Source organism: Dunckerocampus dactyliophorus, chromosome 9, assembly GCF_027744805.1.
Source record: "Dunckerocampus dactyliophorus isolate RoL2022-P2 chromosome 9, RoL_Ddac_1.1, whole genome shotgun sequence".
Classification (NCBI taxonomy): Eukaryota; Metazoa; Chordata; class Actinopteri; order Syngnathiformes; family Syngnathidae; genus Dunckerocampus; species Dunckerocampus dactyliophorus.
Window position 1 is genome coordinate 9,646,373 of NC_072827.1, and position 23,093 is coordinate 9,669,465.

The window sequence follows — 23,093 nt, forward strand, 5'->3', positions numbered from 1 at the left end:
CAGCCAGCTCGAAAAGAAGAACGTTGTACGTGCGCAAGGGGGTGCATTTTCAGCAAATGTGCAAAAGGAGGTGAGCATAGAGCAACAAATCTGCCTCAGGCTGGATAGAAGAGACAAAGTACTAATGGGTGCTGTGCGTAGGGGGGAAGTTGGGACAATCCCAAGGGCCCCAGACTAACGGGTCCTTCCCAAAAAATAGTTGAAAATGTAAATATGATGTTGCTATCTGGGTCGGAATATTTTTTCCCCTCAAATATAGTCCTAAAACCACTTTTGTTGCTTGTTTTTGGCAGTTAAAGTTCAACATCGAAATTGACCAAAACGTAAACATCGATATTCCAAATAAAACCCATATAAAATCCTGCTTAGGGCCCCCCAGTTGGGCCAGGGGCGGCCCTGGTCATCCGCTATGGGGAGTTCAGCAACATCCATCCCGCAGACATCCGCTACATTTTTGGGGCAGCATCATCCTGCTCAATAAGACACTGACGTGGAAACAGGAGCTCAGAACATTCAGAGAGAGAAAGAGAGTCACCCATCCCTTAAAAAAAAAAAAAAAATCTAACAAAATGATCATTAATTTCCCCACATGGTCGATCAATGACATTTAATCATATTTAATCTTGATTTAAAATATCACTTTAAAAATACGGAAATAAGTGTGTAAGTAAAATATATATTGTATAATATATAATCAGTATTTCATCAAATATAACACAAAATAATTTGAATAATAAAATTGTAAATAGTAAATACAATATTTGTAAACATTTTATAAGCATAAAATATAACAATAAAATCAATAATAATAAATATAATACTACTACTACTACTAATAATAATAATAATAATAACAGTAACAATAATAATAATAATAATAATAAAATATGTATAAATAAAATGTGTTTGTTGCACCGTGCACTTGTGTGTCCATTCACGTACACAACATGCAAACTGTACATTACAAGGGAATAAACCTGCCCAGGCCCCACATGCTCGCTATGGCTAACTTACTGTTGTCCGTCAGACTGCAGCTCAGCAGATCAGACGAAGGCCCGTTGCTGGTTTTGGCCGTTTCTATCGCCATCTCCAAGTCCTCCATCCACTTCTCCATCTCTGACAAAGAACTGCAAGGAGAAATGCACGTAGGCAAATGCATGAAAGTCGCCATGTTTTCATGCGTGGCCCGGCCACGGCTGTTCTTACCTGGCCGCCACCACCACCGACTGCCGCTGGCTGACCAGGGTGAAGGCGTGGGGAACGCCCCACTCATCTTCACTCTCTCGGATCTAGAAGGAGACACAGACATGAGAGGGTGGCGCTAAGTAGGACAGCAAGGACCAAAATAGACAGAAGGGGAGAGATTGTGGGAGGGAGGATTAAACGTGTGTTTATCCTGCATGCGTGTGTGTGTGTGTGTGTGTGTGTGTGTGTGTGTGGCTTGAATCCAGATGTTGACAGGAGTGCTCTATTGTGATGTTTGATGGTGCTTATTTGCACTAATGACTGACTGGTGACGGTCATTTGAGTCCAACTAACAGCAACTCTTACCGTCATGCCATGGAGTGGCAGCTGGCCGTGAACTTTGAACTGATTGGTGGCCGTCATCCCTCGACTGCTGTACAAAATAACGTCGTTGAACTGCAGAGAAGTCAAGGAGGAAGGAAAAAACATGTATATTAATGCTGTAAACTGGTGGCGGGTGTAAAAATATCACATATTATACACTATAAAGAACTTAAATACAAATAAAGAACATTTAAGATGACTTTACATGTGCAAATACTAACTATGCCATTACTAGAAATAGTCACATTAAAATAGATGAGATTATGCAATTCATAAAAACACAAAAGGTGACTTTTTAAACCGAGTTTTAAAATAATACAAATAAACACATCCATAAAAAAAATATTTTAATATTTTTGTATTTTAAATATTATATGTAAAATAATATATTACTAATAATAAGATGTATAATATTAACATATTTTTTAAATTAAATAAAATAGAAAATATCAACAATCAAGAGAATAATACAAAATAATGAAATAAACAATACAATAAAACAAGTAACATACCTGGCTAAAATATGGGTTTTTTATAATTAAAAAATGTATTGAGTACATTCTCAAAATAAATAAATAAATACATATACCATGTTAATAAATTAAAAAAAAAACAATACAATAAAATGCCAGCTTTCAAGGCAATAACAAAAAATAACGAAATAAACAATACAATAAAACAAAACAAAACAAAAATAAATGTAACATCCTTGGCTGAAATATGGATTTTACTAAAAAAAAAAGTGTGTAGTCAATTATCAAATTAAATGAATAAATAAAAACATATATAAAAAAAGAAAATCAAATGAGTAAAATTAAATTTTAAAAAAAAGGCAACTATCAAGAGAATAACACAAAATAATGAAAAAAACAATAAAATCAAAGAATACCTGGCGAAAATATGGGTTTTAAAAATGTTTTAAGTCAATAAAGAAATGAATACATACAAAATGAAAAAAAAATACAATAACAATAAAATAAACTCGCATAACACAAAATAATGAAATAAACAAGACAATAAAACAACAAACAAAAAAGTAACATACTTGGCTAAAATATGGGTTTGAAATGGTTTTAAAAATGTGAACTCTATTCTCAAGAAATAAACGAATAAATAATTTCAATTCCCCATCTAACATATATTTATTACAAAAACATTGCTACTGTTTTTAAAGCGCATTATCTAAATTATGGTCAATTTCCAAATATCGCAACATTAAAAGTGGCAAGCCTAAAATTTGCATCCAACTTTAAAAGTGAACACACTGGTATTTGAAATCCAGCAAACAACTTCAAAAAGTAACTAGTTATAGTAGTTATAGTAGGAGAGTTGATGATTTACTTCTTTAGAAACGTAATTCATTACCAGGGAAAGTAACCTTTTTGTTCGTTGTTTGAAAAGTCTTCAAACATGAGCGTGTTTCAAGGGTCGAGTGGTGGCGTGTGCCGGTTGAGAGATGCTCATGAGTAGGGATGTAAATGAGATATCGGTTCATTTCGGTATGGCTTTTTCTGCCGATAATGACATCGGCATTTGCATTGGTCATTGGGATTTCAGTATTTTTAAACACTGTTACAATCACATAAGCAGCTGTTAGCTCATGATTGAATGGGGAAAAAGTGAGGCGTTACCAAGAAAAACATTCGTTGCTGTAGACCCTTTCCAGACAGTTTGCTAAGGCAACCAAACCTGATGAACTCCTAGGAAAAAGTAAAGCGAAAGCAAAACAAAGTTGATTAATTTAGAAGAAAAAAAAATTCCACTATCAAAGAAAAGGAATGAATTCGAGCAAACATACCCGACCGGGAACAACAAGATTGTCGACGCCAATCAAATCCTTCTTCAGCTCCAGCAGCTTCTGGAAGTTCTCCATCTTCATGACGCTCCCTTGGAGCTGCTCCACCACCTCAGACACATCGGCCAGGGCAGCTGCAAGCCCACCAGGATGACAATCATCATCACAATCTCTCGTATTTAAATCTGTAGACTGCTAATGTAATGACTTCCTCAAGGTATGATTACCTATGCATCAATCTATCTTTCACATGATCCTGATATCGGATATCTGATATCTGATTCTCAAAGCGCTACAAGTCCTCCCCCAGTGAGCACGTTACCTCTGCAGTCCCTGAAGTCGACGTGCGTGGCAGGGTAGTGTTTGCACAGACGCTCTAGGATGTGCTTGTAGTGCACCAGACGGTGTAGCGGCCTCAGGATGAAGACGTTGAGGGGCACGTAGCAAACCTTCTGCAGCTCAAAGTCCCTGCAGAGAGCCTCTAACCTGCGGGACGCCTTGCACGCCTTCTCCAACTCCATCAGGACGTCGCACTGCTTGTGCAAGTTGGCCGTCAGAGGCTGCGGAGAGGGTTATACGGTTATATGAGCAAGCGAGGCTGGGGAGGAGAAGTTTGAATGAAAGAGGAAGGTACACCTTGAGGTCTTGCAGGTTCTTCAGCAGGACATCCCCAATGCGCTGGTAGTCTCCTTTGATGTGAGCGTTGGAGCGCCCTTCCCTACGAGAGATGAACATCAGCAATTTGTCAGTGACAAAGCTTCCTCAAAAGCCTTTGATGCCAATTTACCAATTTAACAACCGGTGGTTGAATGTGGGGAGTGTGCTCCAAAAGTGAAAGACCAAACTCCACCACAAGGTGTCGCCTTTGAGCGCAATAAGGCCAAATAAACCATCACTTACGGTATTTAAATAGGGTCCACTAACAGCAGCCTTATCGTTACTCATTTTTTCTTCGTTTTGACTATGCTGCAAAATTTATACAAACAAAAATAAAAACTATAGTCAAGGTGTCGCCTTTGAGCGCAATAGCGCCAAATAAACCCTCCCTTTACCGCATTTAAATAGGGTCCAGTAACAGTAGTTTTATTGTTATTTTGTCATTTTTACCTCATTTTTTCTATGCTGTAAAATGTACTAAAATATTAATAAAATTAAAATTATAGTCAAGATGTATAATAATTTATTTATTCATTATTTGTTGGTAATTTCGTCTTTGTTTTTACTATGCCTTAAAATTTGCTATAATAAAAATACAAATATTTATATAAATATCAAATAGCAGTACTAATTACACTCAAACCTCGGTTTTCGGAATGCGCCAGTTGTCATATGATTCAGTTTTTGATGACAATTCCCACCAAAATTTCACCTTGTTTTTTGTACATTGTCTCGTGCCATGTACTGTCATCCGATATTGCACGGAACGACGAGTCCGTTTGGCCTGTACTGTGTCGCTCTGTGGAATCGAGACCCCCCCAAAAAAGCGTTTTTTTTAAATTGAGGACGGCTGCTAAATAACCCACCATGACACCAAACAAAGTTGCGAGTGCCAGCACTTCGATAAAGAAGGTGACAAACACCATTGAATTCAAGAAAGAACTCACCAAGCACACCAAGTTAATGTTTTGGGGTGTCTGGAGCAGGTTAATTAGATTTCCGTTATTTCTTATGGAAAAACAAGTCCTCGGTTTTCACACATTTCAGTTTTCCTCGGACCTTCTGGAACGAATCCATATTATGTTCATGAATAGCGAGCACTGGCCAGCTGCCGGCCCATATAAACCCTATGATGAGTTACTTTGCGGGGCCATTTCAAGTGTGCTGCATGTCAGCGGGTTCATAAATCGGAGCAGAAGAAGCCAACATGAACTTGGAGATAAAAAGAAAGTGGAACGTGCGGTTCTGACAGCCACACTGACTTAACTTACACGGCTGTTGGGGCCGCGTGTTTTGGGAAAAGCAAAACATCATTAAAGAGATCAGACAGCTGCCTTCGCGCAGCGTGACAGTTACCATGGAGACAGATCCCGAGGTCATCCGAAGGCACTGGGTTCGCTAAAACAAAAGTGAAAAGATGGGTGCGTGTGTTTTGAAACCTGTCTGGGTGTGTGTGCGCTCACCATAAAGCCAGCCTCTGCTCCACCTCCCTGAGAAAACCAATGTGGAATTTATGCAGTGGCTCAAACGTGGAGAAAATGGTGTTCTTCAGAGAGTCCGGAGCGGCCTCGTCCTGACCGACGGCATTCTGGAAAGACTGAAATACCCAAAAACAAACCCACAGTTAGGAAATTATCAACTTTAAATTAAATCTTCACACTTTATGCTCATATCTGAACACACAGACTCATTTTGTGCAGCGCTGTGCACACAAGACACAAAATATCTTTATTAAAGGAAAACTGCACTTTTTGGGAGTTTTGCCCATCATTCACAATCCTTATGTGAAATATGAACACATATTTCTTTCCCTTTTCTGTGTTTCCTAACGAGAGAAAGTGAGTTAGCATGAGCCAGCTAACAATGCACGTCATGGGAGGTACCTATTTTAAAGCCCTAACAAAAAACCCTGAAAAAAACACCAACAGTGTTCCATTTACATAACTGACCTGTATGTTAACGAAGCGACAGCGATATTGTAGCAGCTAACATGAAAAACTATATTAAACTGGCACAGCAACACGACGCCTCGCTCGCTGCTAGTCTCAACGTCACTCACAACGCCTCAAGCCACTGCAACGGGACAGACGGAAGAGTGGATACTACTGGCTCTCAATTTCGCTACAAAGATTCAACAAGATGCTTGTTTGCTGTCAGCATTTTTTACTTGACGACTGAAGCGCAAGTCTTGTGCTGGAAGACACAGCCATCCCAATGAGAGCGGATACTGTAAGTCTCGTCGCTGTTTCTATGCTGTTGTTGTTGACGGGAGTAGCATTAGCTCCTAAGGGCTATGTCAAACCAATGCGCCTAGGAAGTTTCGGTAATGTTTTAAGTCATCAAAATATGGCAAGATACTGTATGATTACATGTTATCATCAATGTACCTGTTAATGCATGATCAAAGCATGACTAAAAACAATAAACCTTGTTAGAGGTTTTTTTTAGAGGGCTTCATATTCATTCGAAATAGGTACCTCCCATGACGTGCAATGCTAGCTGGCTCATGCTAACTCGTTTTCTCTCGTTCCAACGCACAGAAAAGGAATAGAAATACGGTTTCATGTTTCACACAAGGATTGTGGATGATGGGCGAAATTCCAAAAAAGTCCAGTTTTCCGTTAAAAGGCGACTAGCTGGGAAAAGGAAAGCACGGCACCAGCAGATCAGTTGAGAAGGAGTGAGCAGTAAGGATTTAGAGAGATGGTGCGCATACTGTATCAAGAAAAAAAAAGAAAAAAGATGGGACATAAGCTAACCCATATATTTATGAGATAAGAGTGTTTGCTGAAAGATAAGATGATAAAAGCATCAGGGGAGAAGAGAATAACGCATGCTTCAGAGAACTACAGCACACTTACAAAATATAGTACACTACAGGCCACATCATTGGATACACCTGGACAGTCTCATGACTATCAATCCAATGTTTAACTTCATGTTTATTAAACCTTACTTTTTCAACACCCCGGTTTTTGTAAGATTGTTTTTTTGACAAAAATGTTGCCTCGCTTTTTGTACACCGTTGTCATACGACACTGTCGTCCCTCCCCACTTAGCACTTTAAGTTTCGCGGCTTCACCATATCACATTTTTTTCAGAAATATATTAATAAATCCTGCTGTTTCGTGGTTGACTACGCCCGATTTTTTTTAATGCATATTTCAGCACATTTTACATATTTTTTGCCTAAATGAAGCATTTTCAAGCATACAATGTCTAAATGAAGTAAAATACAAATATAAGGCATTAAGAAGATGCAATGTGTAGTATTCCACACTGGTCACTAGGTGTCGGTAATGTAATGTTCAATGAGACACACAAGCACCAGACTTGATCGCTGGAGCAACATTCTGTTATTGCAGGTTTGAATGACCTCATAACAGGCACAATAATCCCTAAGACTGGCTACTGTTGTGGTCGTAACGCACACCAAGCTAAAACTCAACTCTGAACCCTCAATGTCACTTCCTGTCGCCTAGGACCGGAACACAATTACAGCAAAACACACCAGCACGAGTCTTATTTATGTCTTATTTTCTCTTATTATGTCTACTATATTGGGTAGTACGAGTGTAAAGATGACTATAGGGGTGTTATTTAATGTCTGGAGGGCTCTAATAACGTTAAAAACTTTATTTAGAAGGTCATAAAAAGGTTTTCCATACTCTGCAAAAATTTAATGGAAAAAAAACGGGCTATTCCCAGCATTGCTTGTTTATTCAGCCATCTTGGATCACACACCCAACACCAAATCTCGTGATACTGTCAAAACTCAGTTTTGGAACCCCCCAGTTTTCATATGATTCGGTTTCGGCCAAAAAATTGCCGAATCGGTTTTCATAGAATATTGCGCATGACAAAGTAGTCCGAGTAAGTAAGTCGGTGTGTGGAATCTTCATAAAGCGAGAGACAGACATGCAAAGCTTCTGTAAATCCACCTCTATCTCTTTAAACACAAACAGTCACGCATCCGCGGCCTCTAGCAGACTGGATACGATTCCGTTCCGAGTGTGGAGAACGGATACAAAAATATCATCTGCTGAAATAAGCCATGTCACAGCCTGCCTCCGTGTTCTGCTGGCTAACCCAAATAATCAATACTTTCTCCCTCCGTCCCCCAGAGGACAGCGAGGTGTTGGCACTCGGCCTCGTCTTACCACGGTCACCGCCTCCAGGTCTTTGACGTATGTCCTCTCTGTGGTCAGCAACTCCTTGGCGATAAAGTAGGCTCTGTCTGTGGGGAACCTCTGTAAAGGCAAAAAAAAAAAAAAAACAGCAGAGAATAATTGAACAACACTACGGGGATGGACAAAAGTCTTTGGACAAACCTCACACCTCTTTGAAATATTTTACATCAGGGGTCTCAAAAAAAGGGGGGGGGGGTGTCACTGGACACAACACTACCTACAATCACAACACAACATGTAACAGGTAAGTAAACACACACAGGGCAACTACTACTACAAGGAGATGTGTCGCTAATGGTGGCCATGCCAGATACTTTTTGGTGTGGCCTTTTATTGTGGCCAGCCTATATGGAATATTGTACATCAGGCGTCTCAAACTTGTGAGTGAGATTGTCACACAGTGAAATGAACAAGTTTGGGGGGGGGGGTCACTAGATGGAACACTATAATGTGAACATGAAAATGACTGAACAACGATTAAGTAAAGTAAGTAAACACACAGGGAAACTACTACTACTACTACTACTACTACTACTACAGGGAATGATAATGTACGTTAGCGCTGAAGGCAAATGGTGGTCACACCAGATACTGACTGGTTTTATGCCCCCCAATAGGGTAAAACTGCACATTTTTTAATGCCCTTTTATTGTGGCCAGCCTATATGAAATATTGTACATCAGGAGTCTCAAACTTATGGCAGTGAGCTTGTCACACGATGAAATGAACAGGGGGAGGCCTCTAGACAGAACACTAACTACAATCACAGTGTGAACATAAAAATGACAGCACAACATGTACCAGAAAGTAAAAACCCATAGGGCAACTACTACTACTATAGGGAATAATTAACTACGTTAGAAGGCAAATGGTGTTCACACGAGGTACTGATTGGTTTTCTGATAGTAAAACTGCAAGTTTTGGAGGGGCCTTTTATTGTAGCCACCCTAAGGCACACCTGTGAGGTGAATGGATTATCTCGGCAAAAGAGAAGGGCACACTGACGCAGATTTAGACAGATTTGGCAACAATAGTTGACAGAAATAAGCTTTTTGTGTATATAGGAAGAGAGTTCATTATGTAGGTGTAATATGTGTCGAGAGTAGTATTTCCGACAGGTAACGTTCACAGCAGCAAAAAGGCAACAAAGACTTCATTCAAAGCACAAACCTTCCTGCGAACCTCGTCTTCGTCATCGGTGCGAATGCTGCAGGCGTCGTTGAGGAGCGGGCTGGTGAGCGGTGACGGCTGTCGGACGTCGGGACTGTGGCTCCCCACCTCCAGGGACGCCCGGCCGTTAAGCAGCCCATTTGAGTGGCCGGGCGACGTCGACAGGTAGGGACTGTTTGTCAGCGGTCCTATTGGAGAGGCACGAGTGAAAACTCAGCAAGAATGACAAGCCCAGTCAAATGATTTGTTGTGGCTGCCATCCGCTCACTCCCTTAATGAAATTGCATTTGAGCAGTAATTCAATATGGCTTATGGAAAAGACAGAGAGACAGATATTGACAGAAAGCTATCTGTTTTCCTCACCGAAGAGGAAGACGTTGGCTGAGGCATCCGCTTTTTAGCTTTGAAACATAAGCGGTGACTCACTCTGTAGTCCAGACAACACTACACTCACAGGACACAACATTAGGAACAGTTCTACAGCTGCAATACATGAGCTCAAATGATGCTGTTGCATGTCTAATATTTGATTACTATTAGCTACATGATGCCATGCAGTTCTACACCAGTGGTTCTCAACTGGTTTGGCTGCAGGACCCATCCTCACCGCTGATGACAGGCGGGTACTCGAATTGCAGGAATACTTCAACTCAAATATCTTATATTTTAAGGGACCGTTTGCAATGTTTACGCGGCTTGCCTAGCAGGTGCTAACTTTTTAACGTGAGCAGTCTTCATTGTGGGCGGAATTCCCCCACGCATCTGTTCGGACCTGCCCTTGTACAAGGTAAAAGCCCACCCGGATTCTTTTATTCTAACAGCTGTGAAATGGTTCAAGGAGTCTCAAGGACAGTTTGCAATTTCATTCAAACATTTGCAATGCCAGCGCTGGGGAGAATATGAGCAGTCACGAATCAAAGCCTCGTGAAGCCAAAGGATTCTCCTCCTGAGGAATGTTTCTCTTCCTTCTATAAGGTTTTATCCCCACCCCAACAGGTGTTAGGCTTCATCAGGCTAGATATGCAACAACATCCCTCATCATAAGACAGGAAGTGTGGTATGTGTGTATGTGCACAGATAAAACAGTGTGCATTTTGTTCCAAGTGAAAGGTCTTGTGAGTGTGTTATGACAGATGTTGTCAAGTCTTCCACTTGAAAGGATAACGTACATATTGAGGAACATAACACAGGAATTTGGACACCATTTGTTGCATATGTCAAGACTGCAAATATAAATCTCAAAGATGATGATGATGTATGACCATGTAGCTCCATGTGGAAATTGGTTGTCTCTGTCCTGACCTGTGGAGATATACTTAGTTTGATTTTTCGTTACAGATGTATCTATGCAGATGTCGTTTGGATTGTATGTGCAGGTTGGCAGGTCGGTTTTTTGTGCTTTAACGATGCTGGTGCCAGAAACTCATACAGTGGTTTGTACAGATAAAAAAAAAAAATCAGGTTCTCAATGAATGAACGGAAACTAGCGGTTGTGCTATAATATGGCATGTTTACGTCCGTACTTGTTGCAGATGTCCATTAGTATGCATTATTCCTAATAAATAGTATTTAAAATTATTATAGTATTTAGTTAGTAGTTAATAGTATTTAATTAAAATATTTAAAATGATTGAAAAAATGGAAATTTAACATCACTTTAAGCAGAAATACGCAGTGCGCCTGAATGCCTCATCAGCCATCGGCACACTGTGCTTGTTAGGAGGAAGAAAGGAGACAGAAACTGAGTTGTTCACGGTTCTGTGTGAGTTCTGTGAACTAATAAACCACATACCTAATACGCACACACCTAATAAAGATGATTAAAGGAATCCCTGGCCAAAATCCGTCTATCGTGTCCCAACTATGAAAGAATCACTAAATCACTAGAAATTTTTTTATAAAGACCGAGTCACCAACGTGTGGATGCTTTGTTTGGTGACTCGACTAGTTTGTTACATTATTTTTTAGCAATATTTAATCTGTCAAAAAACAATTCCTACGTACAAAACCCGAGGTTCCCCAGTGTTTTGTGCTGGTTTAGTGAGTGAATCTTACTAAATACATGCACTCCCAGCGTGGTTGTGATGTGCAACACATTAATAGTGAGACAAATGACTCAACTGTGATTTGGGGTTTACTGTAAACACTGTAAACACAAACCAGGACAAATCTACAAAAGATTACCACTAATACGTGTTAATGACGCCCTCAGGTCATTCACCCAGGCACCGACATGACAAAACTACAGCGAGGATGGGGGAGCGGAAGGGGGCGGGGGGGGTGATGCAAACAGACAGTTGTGGGATATCATTAAAGTCGTTTTTATTGACTCTTGTGCAACAAAAGAACATGAAGAGTCATGCAAGAAAAGCAGCGGAGAAACAGAAGGGTGAAGAAAGAAGTGAATTCATGCAGCGTCACAACGCACAGCTACCAACGTGTCAAAATGACAGATACTTACGTTAAAGTACATGCAAAAAGTAGGAAGGACAGCACAATGTGAAGAAAGTCCCACAAACCTGGCAAATATTTGATGATGTATGACGCACACTTTATATGTCAATCATGACAGGAGTGTGGGGGGGAAAAACGTGCATGAGAAAGGGTTTCCTAAAACTGCAGTGGTCGACTAACAAATGAGCCACAATTAATAATTAATTAATGGATGAAAAATGAGAAAATAAATAAAAATATAAATTATGTAATTAAATCCATAACATTTTTTTTATGAAAACATTGTTTAAATTATGTTAAATGTAAAATTACTAAAAATATTTAAATACAAAATGGATTAGTAAAAAATCATTTTAAAAGAATGAACTGTTAGCTGGACCACTGCAAAGATGGAAACACGCTTGCCGGGTTACCACTCAGAAAAAAGTCCCGTCGTTTACATGCAGCCGTAGTGTGCGGGGGAGGGGAAAAAAACAACATAAGATACACAAATGTTTCATGCAAACAGACAAAAAGAACAAGAACAAGGAAAACAAAAAGAAAGAACAGGTGCATGCCATTTTGAAACAGGTAACACAAGAGAACATGCAGACACACGTGCAAAAACAAAAATGTGCGGTACTTTTTTTTGGTGTTTTTTTGCAGAATGATGGAAACAAAGTGCATTGTGAACGGTGGAGCTGCTAGTATACTTTGGTGTAATTATTAATGATACAATGGATCCCCACACATTTGCAATTCAGCATGCAAATGTGGATTTTTGGCCCAAAAAATATTTTTTTCCCTCAAAAATAGGCCCTTTTTGTCATTTGATTTATAAATATGTGATAATACAGGTTAAATGTACAGCATACACATACCACTGTGAAAAAAAAAGCCCATAATTTCTACATGTGTATCGCTTTATACTTTGTTGATAATGTTTTCACGTCAAGTGTTGACATTTCCCTTTGTTCAGTGGTCCTTGAACGCACCATAGTTGCTTGCAGTGAAACTTACATAAAACAATCCAGTGTGGTAAAAACAAGTTAATACTGTATATGATGGTAAGTCCTTACTGGAATGACAACAGGCAAGCAGTGTTGATGCGGCTTCTCGAGCCTGCTAGTCTCTAGCGCTAGCCTGATGACCAGGCTAAAGGCTACACCGTGACTTCCACTCCTTCTTATCATTGTGTTTAAGTGTGTTTAACAAGTGTGTGAGGCATATTTAGGGCTTAAACCCAGAGCTGCCAACTTTTGGGGTTTGCAATTCATTGTATCCATGATTCGTCACAGAGTGTACTACCCTACACTGACAAACAACACATCACACAGCCAGTGGCTTGTGAGGCCAAGGCTCGCTTGCAACCAAATATGTTTGTTCAAGTCATAAGGCATATTAGATAATAATAAAAACTGTGCATTCAACACGTCAAATATTGCTGCAACCTGTGAGGATAGAAAGTGCAGAAAAACTCCAGGTCTCTCCGGTACTTTCAATCACAAGCAAATCAAACTTGAAATCTTAACATGGCACTTTTTTTTTTTTTTTTTTGCCTGCAGGGACACCTGGTCCCCAGCATCCTTCATTCAGTGCTGCAACGGGCATGATCTCCCAGTGACGCACAAACATGCTCAACTCAGTAGAACGACTACAGTGGAACCTCCAAAGTAGGGAACGATCTTTCGCATGCGCCGATAATGGGGATTGAAAGAATCTTGGAGATGAATAAATTATCAAAATATATTTGATCGAGAATGCCTTAATGCAACCTATCATGACTGGTGTGCCCCTGCTATGGAGATGATATCATTAGAGAGAACTGCGTTTAGATTGGACGATAGTGATGAGTATTTAGCAATATGGGAACCACTGTGAATTTATTTTAACTATTAAATAGTTAGAAATAGTTTACATCCTTATGTAAGTGGAATTGTATGATTTAAAAATTTAATGACTTATTTTTATCATAGTTTATTATTTGTTATTGTTGTTGTGATTGTCATTATTATTGTTGTTGTGTGTATTGTGTGTATTTGTGTGTCTTCACTTTTTGGTTGTTTTGTGTGGTTTTCTGTCTCTTCGGGTGTTGTGGAGCTGGAGTAGGGTGAAGCAGAGCTGTTTTTGTTTTTTTATTGATTTTATTCTCTATTAATCAAATAAATAAATAAACTTCGGCTTCCTCCCACATTCCCAAAAACATGTAGGTGAGGTTAATTGGCGACTCTAAATTGCCCATAGGTATGAATGTGAGTGTGAATGGTTGTTTGTCTATATGTGCCCTGTGATTGGCTGGCGACCAGCCCAGGGTGTACCCCGCCTGTCGCCCAAAGTCAGCTAGGATAGGCTCCAGCATACCCCCGCGACCCTAAAGAGAAGAAGCGGTATAGAGAAATGGATGGATGGATAAATAAATAAGTCAATTAACTAATGCATTGAGCAGGGATGTCCGACAAAATACGTCGACCGGCATAAAAATGGGATATCGGTTCATATCAGTATTTTTTTTTTCTGCCAATAATGATATCACCACACAAGTGATGACATCGTGCTCCACACAGCAACAAGCTTGCTAGCTCTGTATGTCAGGGGTGTGGTATTATTATTATTGTGAAAATAGAGCAATCCTTCGTTTATCATGGTTAATTGGTTACAGACCAGACCGTGATAAGTGAATTTCATTTATTTAGAAAAGGAATATTTTTGTAGTTAGAGCACAGAAAAATAAATATAATTTGAATATAGTATATTTTGAAGAAAACATGATGGAATGAGGCCTCAAAATTGGAACTGTGATATGGCAAAAGACGGCTTTATTATGATTATTATTATTGGGGGGAGTAAGGCGTCTTCCTTTAATACCTCTAATCTCCCAACTCAGGAAGAATCACTCAGAGCAACACGCAGCCAGCGTACCTGCAGCTAACTAAAAAGCGACGGGAGATGTGCTCAATGAGGCCAGTTATTGTATTAGTCCAGACTGTGCACTTGATTGACGTTTGTGCCACATGAAAATGTGCAGCTTTTCAAATCGTGTCATTGCCGCATTATTTAAGTGTATTCTTATTCATGAATTTATTAAAACTAACCTGGTCTTACTTGTTGATATTGACAGGTTATTTTTTGCTGACTATTGGTCACGATTTTTTCACGACAAACAAAATGTTTAAATATGGCACTTTTTCTGTCGTCTCGTCACCGACTCTGAGAACGATTTTTGCAGTCTACGTTTCATTACTCTTCTCTTGGTTTTTGCACCGAGCAGCCAAGACCACACTTTCCAACGTCAAATCAAGTCAGATTTTTGGTTCGGTGGTCATCATCAGCCACTTCCTCTTTGAGCTGAAGTCTTGTGCAACATCTTAACGTCTCACATGGCGTTACTCAAGACGGTGACGCAACCTCTGAGACTCATGTGGTGTGTTTTCCCCAACCTCGTTGGAATTCAACTTTGGAGGTTCCACCGTCTTACCGTCTTTCAACCCTCTTCCAGGTACGATATTTACTCTCTCAGACTAACCGAGTATCTGAGCACTCTCGTCATCGCTGAAGGTGTGGCATCCGTCCTCGTCCGCCTCCTCGTCCAGCTGGAGGCTACCAAAGGAGAACTTGTTCCTCGGTAAGTGCGAAGCTGCCTCCGCCGGATTCCCAGACCTAGGCGGGCTGCTGTCGTTCCCCCGATTGGCCTCCAGCTCTGACTCACTGGACTCGGAGCCACTCATGGCACCGCCGTCATTCATCTGAACTGCCCCAACATGTGCAACCCCAGCCTGACCCGGGTGTTGGTTCCCAGGGCGAGCTTTGGGTCTGCCTGGAGCCGAGAGCCCGTTCGCCAGCATGCGGCGCTCAAGAGCAGCCATTCGCTCCGCACGCGACAGGACAGGTTGGGATTCTTGCCTGGGCCAGGACGTGGCCTGGTTTGCCTCGGCATGAGCGCGGTGTTTGGATTTGTGGTGCTTACGTGAACGATGAGAGCGGCCAGGTGTGGGCGGGGAAGTGCCGTCAAAGCCGTTCTGCTCAGCGTGGCTAAGGGAGCCTGCAGGATGGACGGTGTCCATCACAGGACTTACAGGGCGACATTGCGAGCCCACTACATGCTGGACCACAACCGGGCTGCTCCTGTGCTTCTCTCGACTATGTGACCTGTGCGGGGACTGCTTGGCTGAAGCGTCCAACTCATGAATCGACTGAGAAGGGTTCTGCCCCATACTCGGAAACACCCCAGGGCCATTTAAGCTTCCTGTGTACGACCCATCCAGAAACACACCCCGCTCCACGGAACTCTGAGTCCAACCTGCGCTGTAATTGCTATCTTTATAGCCGCAGTCTTTAGCAGCCCAAGAAGATGAACCTGTTGCCAGATGTTCCGGCCGTGTCGAGTCTCTCGTCTCCTCCTTTCTGGACGGCGATCTGTCTTGGCGGGGCTTCTTCTGGTGAGCGGGGCTCGCCGGGGCTTCGGAGGTTTCCTGTGAACTCACCAGCGCCGACTCCTTCCAATGGCGCTGCGAAGCCGAATCAAGTCTGTCCCCGAGGGCGCCACTCTAAAGTAAAGATTTGAAAGACTTGAATTATTGATACGAAAAGCTGGTCTTTTCATTTCATTCTTCAAGTAGTCAGTACCTGCAGCAACGTAAAGGCATAGGGCAACTTTTTTTGTAATAAGGTTGGAATTTTGAGGTGTGATATGAAACATTCTCCAAAACTGCTGAAAAACCTGACAAAGGAGTCAAATTTTAAAAAATATCAAATAAAACCTTGCAGTCACCGAAATACATGGCAGTGATAACAATAGTGATGACTGGACACCACATGATTTTTAGATATCGATACATAGTTCACTTATTAATGTTTTATTAATATGGAGTCATTTGGCCACATGACTATAGCCTAGCTTATATCTTTGCAGATGTTAGCTGTTATTTTCATGATTTTGTTTGAGAAAAAAAATGTGACAAAATTTTACAGTTTTCCTCAGATTCTATTTTTGATGAAAAATGTTGCCGTAGTTTTGTATGATTTGATTTTCAACAACAATTTTTGCCAAAATTTTGGCCCAGTTTTCCTATGATTCCGTTTTTGATGAAAATGTTCACCCAAAGTCTGCCCTGGTTTTTGTATGATTCAGTTTGACAAACATTTTCACCAAAATGTTGCCACAGTTGTTGTATGTTTACCTTCTGGCAAAAGCTTTTGGCAAAATTTAGCTCCAAATTATGTATGTTGCTTTTTTGGCAACAATTTTTGCCAAAAATTTTGCCACTGTTTTCCTATGATTTAAGTTTTGATTTTTGTAGAAATTTTGTCATGGTTTTTGTGTGATTCTTTTTGACAAACATTTTCACAAAAATTTTGCCTCGGTTCCTCTATGATTTGGTATTCGACAATTTTTACCAAAAGCAGTTTTTTGCCCCAGTTTTCCTATGATTTCGTTTTGGATTGAACATTAACAAAACCTCCCCGGGTTTTGTATGTATGATTCAGAAAAATTTTGTCCCAGTTTTGTATGACTTGGGTTTTGCCAAAAATTATCACCGAAAATTTGCACCGACTTTCATCTCATTCAGTTCTTGCCAAAAAAATGGCCAAAATTTTGCTCCTGTTTTCCTAGGATTCCATTTTTGCTGCACATTTTCACCAAAATTAAGCCCCAGTTTTTGTATGGGTCATTTTTCAGCAAATATTGCCACAGTTTTCATACACCGTCTCGGTTATCGTACAACATTGCATGTAACAAACGAGTCCGTTTGCCCTGTACTGTATCGTTGCGTGGAATTGAGTGCCCAAACAAAGCACCCTATGCGTTGCTGACTCGCTGTCTCACTCACTGCAACTGCTAAATAACCTGCCATGGGGCCCGAGAAAGTTGCCAGAGGCAGCAATTTGATAAAGAAGGTGAGAAACACTATTGAATTCCATCTCACCAGGATGTACGGCAAATCCGCATCAACAATAAATTCCATCCATTCGTCATTTAAAAGGATTTCACATTGTCTTCTGCATGTAAAACTATAATGATTCTATTCAATTGAATATTAAATTAATTATTAAATCCGTAATAAAATATGAAATTAAACATTAAATTAATTTTTTATAATAATTGAATTTACATGATTTCCTCTGGGTAAAACATTGCCTCGGGTTTCGTGGAACATTTTGGAAAACATGAGAAAACAACAACTGTAATTTGTTTGTTCAGTGGTGCCATTTAGATAACAAAACCCAAGTCGCTATTGTTAAATACCAGCTGTAAAAAAGTGACACACTGATACACTCACTTCTGTTGGCACTTGGTGGTAGCGTGGAGAAGGCAAAGGCGACAGGCGGTTGTTGTGTTGCACTCGACTGTGTTTCCTGTGCAGACAGGATGTCGCAGGTCAGTCTTAAATCACGAGTTCGCTTGTCACATCTAAAATGCCAAACTCGACTGATTATTTTTTTGTGTTACCTTTCAAACGGGAGCTTTTTAAACTCCGACTCCCTCACAAAATCAATCACCTGCTTCTGCGTGCGACCGCTGGAGAGACAAACAGAAGCGCTGTGGGTGGCGGTTCGGCGGTGGCCGCAATTTCCCATCTCGGGTAATTTGAGCATTCTTTACCTGAATCTGAAAGAGGAGCCGCGTGTGAACAACACAGGCTTGGGCTTGGGTTTGGGTTCCTCAAAGAGGCGGAAGAAGGCGTGGTATTCAACGCAGATCTTCCAGAAGACTTTACAACAGTCCCTGCTGGCCATCAGGAACTCCAGTGTGTCTTGATAAGAACTCTGGACAACACACAGTAAAGACTATGCAGTGTTGGCTCTTCAACACACAACAATACAACTTACATTTACGTCAGGCCTCAGCTTAATCAGGAACCGTTTCCTCTTGAAGCTCAGTTTCCGTACTTTAGACCAGTTGAAGGAGTTTATCTTCGTGTGTCCCTGCGGAGATTGGGGACAAAAACAAAACAAAAATGGAATTCACACACGCGTCCTTTTCTCTGAAGTTGGCCTCTGAACATTTGAGTGCAAGGCACCTGAAAAACCAGGACACCCGTGTGTGCTACAGCGAGGCTGAGACGGGACCCTTCACGGTCTTTGGCTGGGTGGAGACGAATCCCGTACATCTCCAGCCGGCGTGCCACCTCCAGCAACTGGAAGTCGGACTCTGCTGGTGTTTGTCCTCTTAACGAGATACAACGGCAACAGGAAATAAGTTAAATCACCTTCAGTTTAGAAAAAAATCAGTGCAAAACAATTGATGGTTCAAAATTCACACTTACACTTGCAAGAAATGAAGGCTGAGCGAGCCAATCAGCCTTGTAGAGGCTTAAATAACACCCCTATAGTCACCTTTACACTCCTATTTTTCATTGTTTTCAACACATTGCAACTCTTATGCTGCAGGGACTTGGGACAGCCACTAGCTAGCAAGCTAACAAGCTAACCAGTTAGCCTCAAATATACAGTACTTCTTAAAAAACTAAAGCAGCCAAAAACTTGCCAATTCCACACGGGATGGGAGGAGAACCTTTTTTCACTCTGTCACGTGGGACATGCCATGGCTGACTTCATGCAGTGTCAAGGTAATGTCATGTAAGCTAATGTCTCAAGGTTTTGTGTCATCACTGCCGCCTAGTGACCACAATACAACATATCGCGTGTATTTCAGTATGTTTTGACTAATAATAGACCATAGTCGAAACCACGAAACAGCCATCACTGATTCATTTCTGAAAAAAAGTGTGAAGAATGGGAGCGATATCGAACCGCGATATTGTGACGGACAACTGTACTGAATTTTTATAAACTGAATTTCAAAACACGGTATTTTAACAAACTCACTTTTTTCCCCAAAACACACACATTTTGCTTATGAATTTGTATTCAATTAAGTTTTCAGCATAAGTTGAAAAAAAATCTGATTTGATGAGTGTTTTCACCAACATTTTAGTATGATTCAGTTCGACAAAAAAATTGGTCCAAAATTGTGCCCTTTTTGTGTGGTCATAAATTTTGCCCCTATTTTCCTACGATTACATTTTTTATTTAAAAGTTTTGCCAAAGTTTTGTTTTTTTTGTAATTCAATTTGATGACCATTTTTGCTAAAATGTTGCCCCTGTTTTTCTATGATTCGGTTTTCGAAAAAAAAAAAAAATACAAATTTGTCCCTGGATCTTATACGGTTTTTGCCAAAATGTTGCTACAGTTTTCCTGTGATTGCGTTTTAGATGAAATTTTTGGCCAAAATTTCGCCTCGGTTTTTGTATGATTCAGTGTGACGAAAAGTTAGTTCACAAAATTGAAAAGCAAAAAATCCAGTTACATAAATTCAGGCAAAAAAAAAGTAAAACCTTCATGTAAGTGAGGGAAATGTAACACCATACATAATAATAAGAACACCATTTTAAAGCGTATGCAGAGGCACATAAAGCATCTGGGTAATGATAACTTGTGATATTTCAAATGCAGCTACTGCCATCTTGTGGAGTTGATTTTTTTTTTTTTTTTTAAATGGCGTGAGGTGGTTGCCTACAGCCACAGCTGTCAATGCCAAATTTTGTTTCTTACCCGGCGTTAAAATTAGACACCCCGGTAATCATCTGCTTGTGCAGACCATGCATCCAACAACTGTAGGAGACTCCGCTGATAATTGAACAGTGAGGATACCCAGCATGCCTTGTGGGTTGTAGACGTGGCTATAGTGCTATTTTGATACCTGCGTAGTCTGTGTGGTTCAGATGCATTTTGTTGGTCTTGTTTGCACCGCAAGTTGTGTTGATGACCTCCTGTCCGTTCGTGTGCTGCTATGTCAGAGCGTAGTTGGCATAAATGAAGTGTGGAGCTTTGAAAAGGTCGGGTATTAACACTGGATTTATTTCTATTTCTATATTAGCTTTGAGAGCTAAAATTCTTACTGGGTGCTGCTGCCATCATGACCCCCAATCACTTAACAGTCGCTAATATTGGCAGTTGTGTTAGCCATAGTCTTGTTTTAGTGCTTGCCTCAGCAATGTTACTATCCACAGTGCTTGTAAATAATGTTGCAATGAAGCAAATAATTGAATCTCAGCTGATAAGCGCATGAATCACCTGCGAACGGACGCGGGTCTCTTCGTGTTTTATCTACAGTTTGACAGCGGTTCTGAAAAGTCGGCGAACGAGAATGGAGCAACTTTCCACAATGCTTATCAGCAAAACAAGCCTTCCCGCTGCCTGCATTTGGTGATTAATGAGAGACTTATCTCAATGTGGCTCCAAAGCCACAAGAACCACAGCTTCAAGTTATCAACCAAGAAGTCCTCAGGGGGTGGAGTGAAAGAAAAAAAAAAAAATCACATTAAAAGGAGCTCCTCTAGAGGAGAAGCCATTCACCCGCTGCGAGCCCATCAGTTGGAGGAGTCACTTTTGGCTTGAATTCAAACTGGAGTGACTGTAAAAAGGACTTCAAAAACCTCAGAACAGACCCCAACAATCAGAAGTGGTGATGGCAACAGCTGGGAGTTATTTGGTGCGCGAACGCAGCCTCCTTTCACTGAGTAGCGGACAAATCTAAATCCGTGTGCGGTCGGGAGCTAGAAACTGCTTCACAGAGACGTTTAATATACGACCAAAGCAGTGAACACTGCAGCTAACCTGTGAAATGGGTGAAAGCTATTGCAGGTGGTCCTCGTTTCACGATGTTTTGTGGTTACAAACACACTCCCAAAAATGTATTATGAAATTAATTTTACAAAATTATTCATTTTAAAATATAAACAAAATAGCGTTTTAGAACAGTGTTCTATGTGTCCCTACGTCATACATTTGGACATCAGTAAAATAGCAAAAATGCTAACATGCTAACAGTTAGCATGCTAGCACCTAGCAAGACATGACTAAGTACCGAAAGTGCCGAGGTGGTTCTATAATGTCCCTACATCATGTCATGTGTGTATTTGCCTTGAGACATGAGAAAATTAGCTAAAATGTTATCATGCTAATGGTTAGCATGCTAGCTCCCAGCAAGATGGCACTAAAACTAAAACCATCCATCCATCTTCTATGCAGCTTGTCCTCACTAGGGTCGTGGGGGTATGCTGGAGCCTATCCCAGCTGACTTTGGGCGACAAACAGGGTACACCCTGGACTGGTCGCCAGCCAATCACGGGGCTCGCATAGACAAACAACCATTCACACTCACATTCATACCTATGGACAATTTAGAGTCTCAAATGAACATAACAGGCACATTTTTGGAATGTGGGAGGAAACCGGAGTACCCGGAAAAAATCCACGCACGGGGAGAACATGCAAACTCCACACAGAGATGCCCAAACGGAGATTCGTAGTAAAACTAAAAATAAATAGATTTTGGTCCGTAAACACAAAACTCTGTCGAGAAGAATATACTACGTGCAGCTACACTGAGGAAGGATAACGTCGCTTATTTGTTAACTTATGCGCTTCATTATATCTCCCAAGGGTAAAGTGGGCTCTTCTGTTGGCAGTGTGCCAAAGAAAAGGAACATTGTCACCATGGAAGTGAAAGTTATCGTAAAAACCTCATAGGGAAGAGACACACCTACCGATATTGACCGCACACACACTGGACAGTCGCAACCATCATCAAGGCTAATGATAGTATTGTAACATCGGCTCCTGTCGGCCCAAACAACATCAGCAAACTCGACTATCCTCTCTGCAGCGGTCGGTCATGTTCACAGACAGTCGGGAATCACAAAACTCTTTAACACACACATAACATAATGACAATAAAACTCTCTTGAATCTTGAATAACCGCCAGGTTGCAACAGTCTCGTTGAGTAGTGATGGGTTGTTCTCCGAGCAAAGCGCCTCTTCTCTGACCTGAACGAGGCATTGTTTTTGTTTTTTTTCTACTCTTATTTCTGTTAAAGCCACACTTGATTGGTGAAAATGTGTGGCGGCGTGTGTGTCGACACCAAGCAGTAGAGATGTGCGAGTACTGAACGAATCGTGCAAAGCAATTTTGTGTGTTTCTGACTGTATTTGATGTCCTTTGTGTGTACCGTGTGAATGAAGTGTTCATTTAGGTATGAGTTCTGACACTAAACCCGTGGAACACCTGTATTCCAATTCAGCTGTGGCTTCTTAAAAAAGGAAAATGGCGCAGCATGCTTACATATTCATTGAGTGGAACTCCATGATCTTGTCAATCAAGGGCATTTGATCAGGAATGTAGTTGTTATTGAGGAGGTGTGACCGGCACTGGCTCTCCTCAAAGTCTCCGATCTCAGCTGAAAAGGAAGAAAGACCAGGAGTCAGGCAGAGGAA

At 40.8% G+C, this 23,093-nt stretch overlaps 1 protein-coding gene across 1 annotated transcript in view; it reads right to left on the reverse strand.

Annotated features, from left to right (window-relative positions):
• Window positions 1–23,093, reverse strand: part of LOC129187464 (FERM, ARHGEF and pleckstrin domain-containing protein 1-like) — a 75,422-nt gene that overhangs the window by 4,854 nt on the left and 47,475 nt on the right. Inside the window, exons 7-23 of the mRNA XM_054786810.1 lie at window positions 22,942–23,056; window positions 18,834–18,981; window positions 18,643–18,738; window positions 18,416–18,579; window positions 18,263–18,331; window positions 18,093–18,168; window positions 16,169–16,358; window positions 9,382–9,569; window positions 8,182–8,271; window positions 5,485–5,618; window positions 4,001–4,082; window positions 3,687–3,924; window positions 3,368–3,498; window positions 3,201–3,269; window positions 1,552–1,641; window positions 1,207–1,289; window positions 1,015–1,127 (exon numbers count right to left, since the gene is read on the reverse strand). Coding sequence (XP_054642785.1) covers window positions 1,015–1,127; window positions 1,207–1,289; window positions 1,552–1,641; window positions 3,201–3,269; window positions 3,368–3,498; window positions 3,687–3,924; window positions 4,001–4,082; window positions 5,485–5,618; window positions 8,182–8,271; window positions 9,382–9,569; window positions 16,169–16,358; window positions 18,093–18,168; window positions 18,263–18,331; window positions 18,416–18,579; window positions 18,643–18,738; window positions 18,834–18,981; window positions 22,942–23,056 — 2,076 coding nt within the window. The remainder of the gene's footprint in view (window positions 1–1,014; window positions 1,128–1,206; window positions 1,290–1,551; window positions 1,642–3,200; window positions 3,270–3,367; window positions 3,499–3,686; window positions 3,925–4,000; window positions 4,083–5,484; window positions 5,619–8,181; window positions 8,272–9,381; window positions 9,570–16,168; window positions 16,359–18,092; window positions 18,169–18,262; window positions 18,332–18,415; window positions 18,580–18,642; window positions 18,739–18,833; window positions 18,982–22,941; window positions 23,057–23,093) is intronic.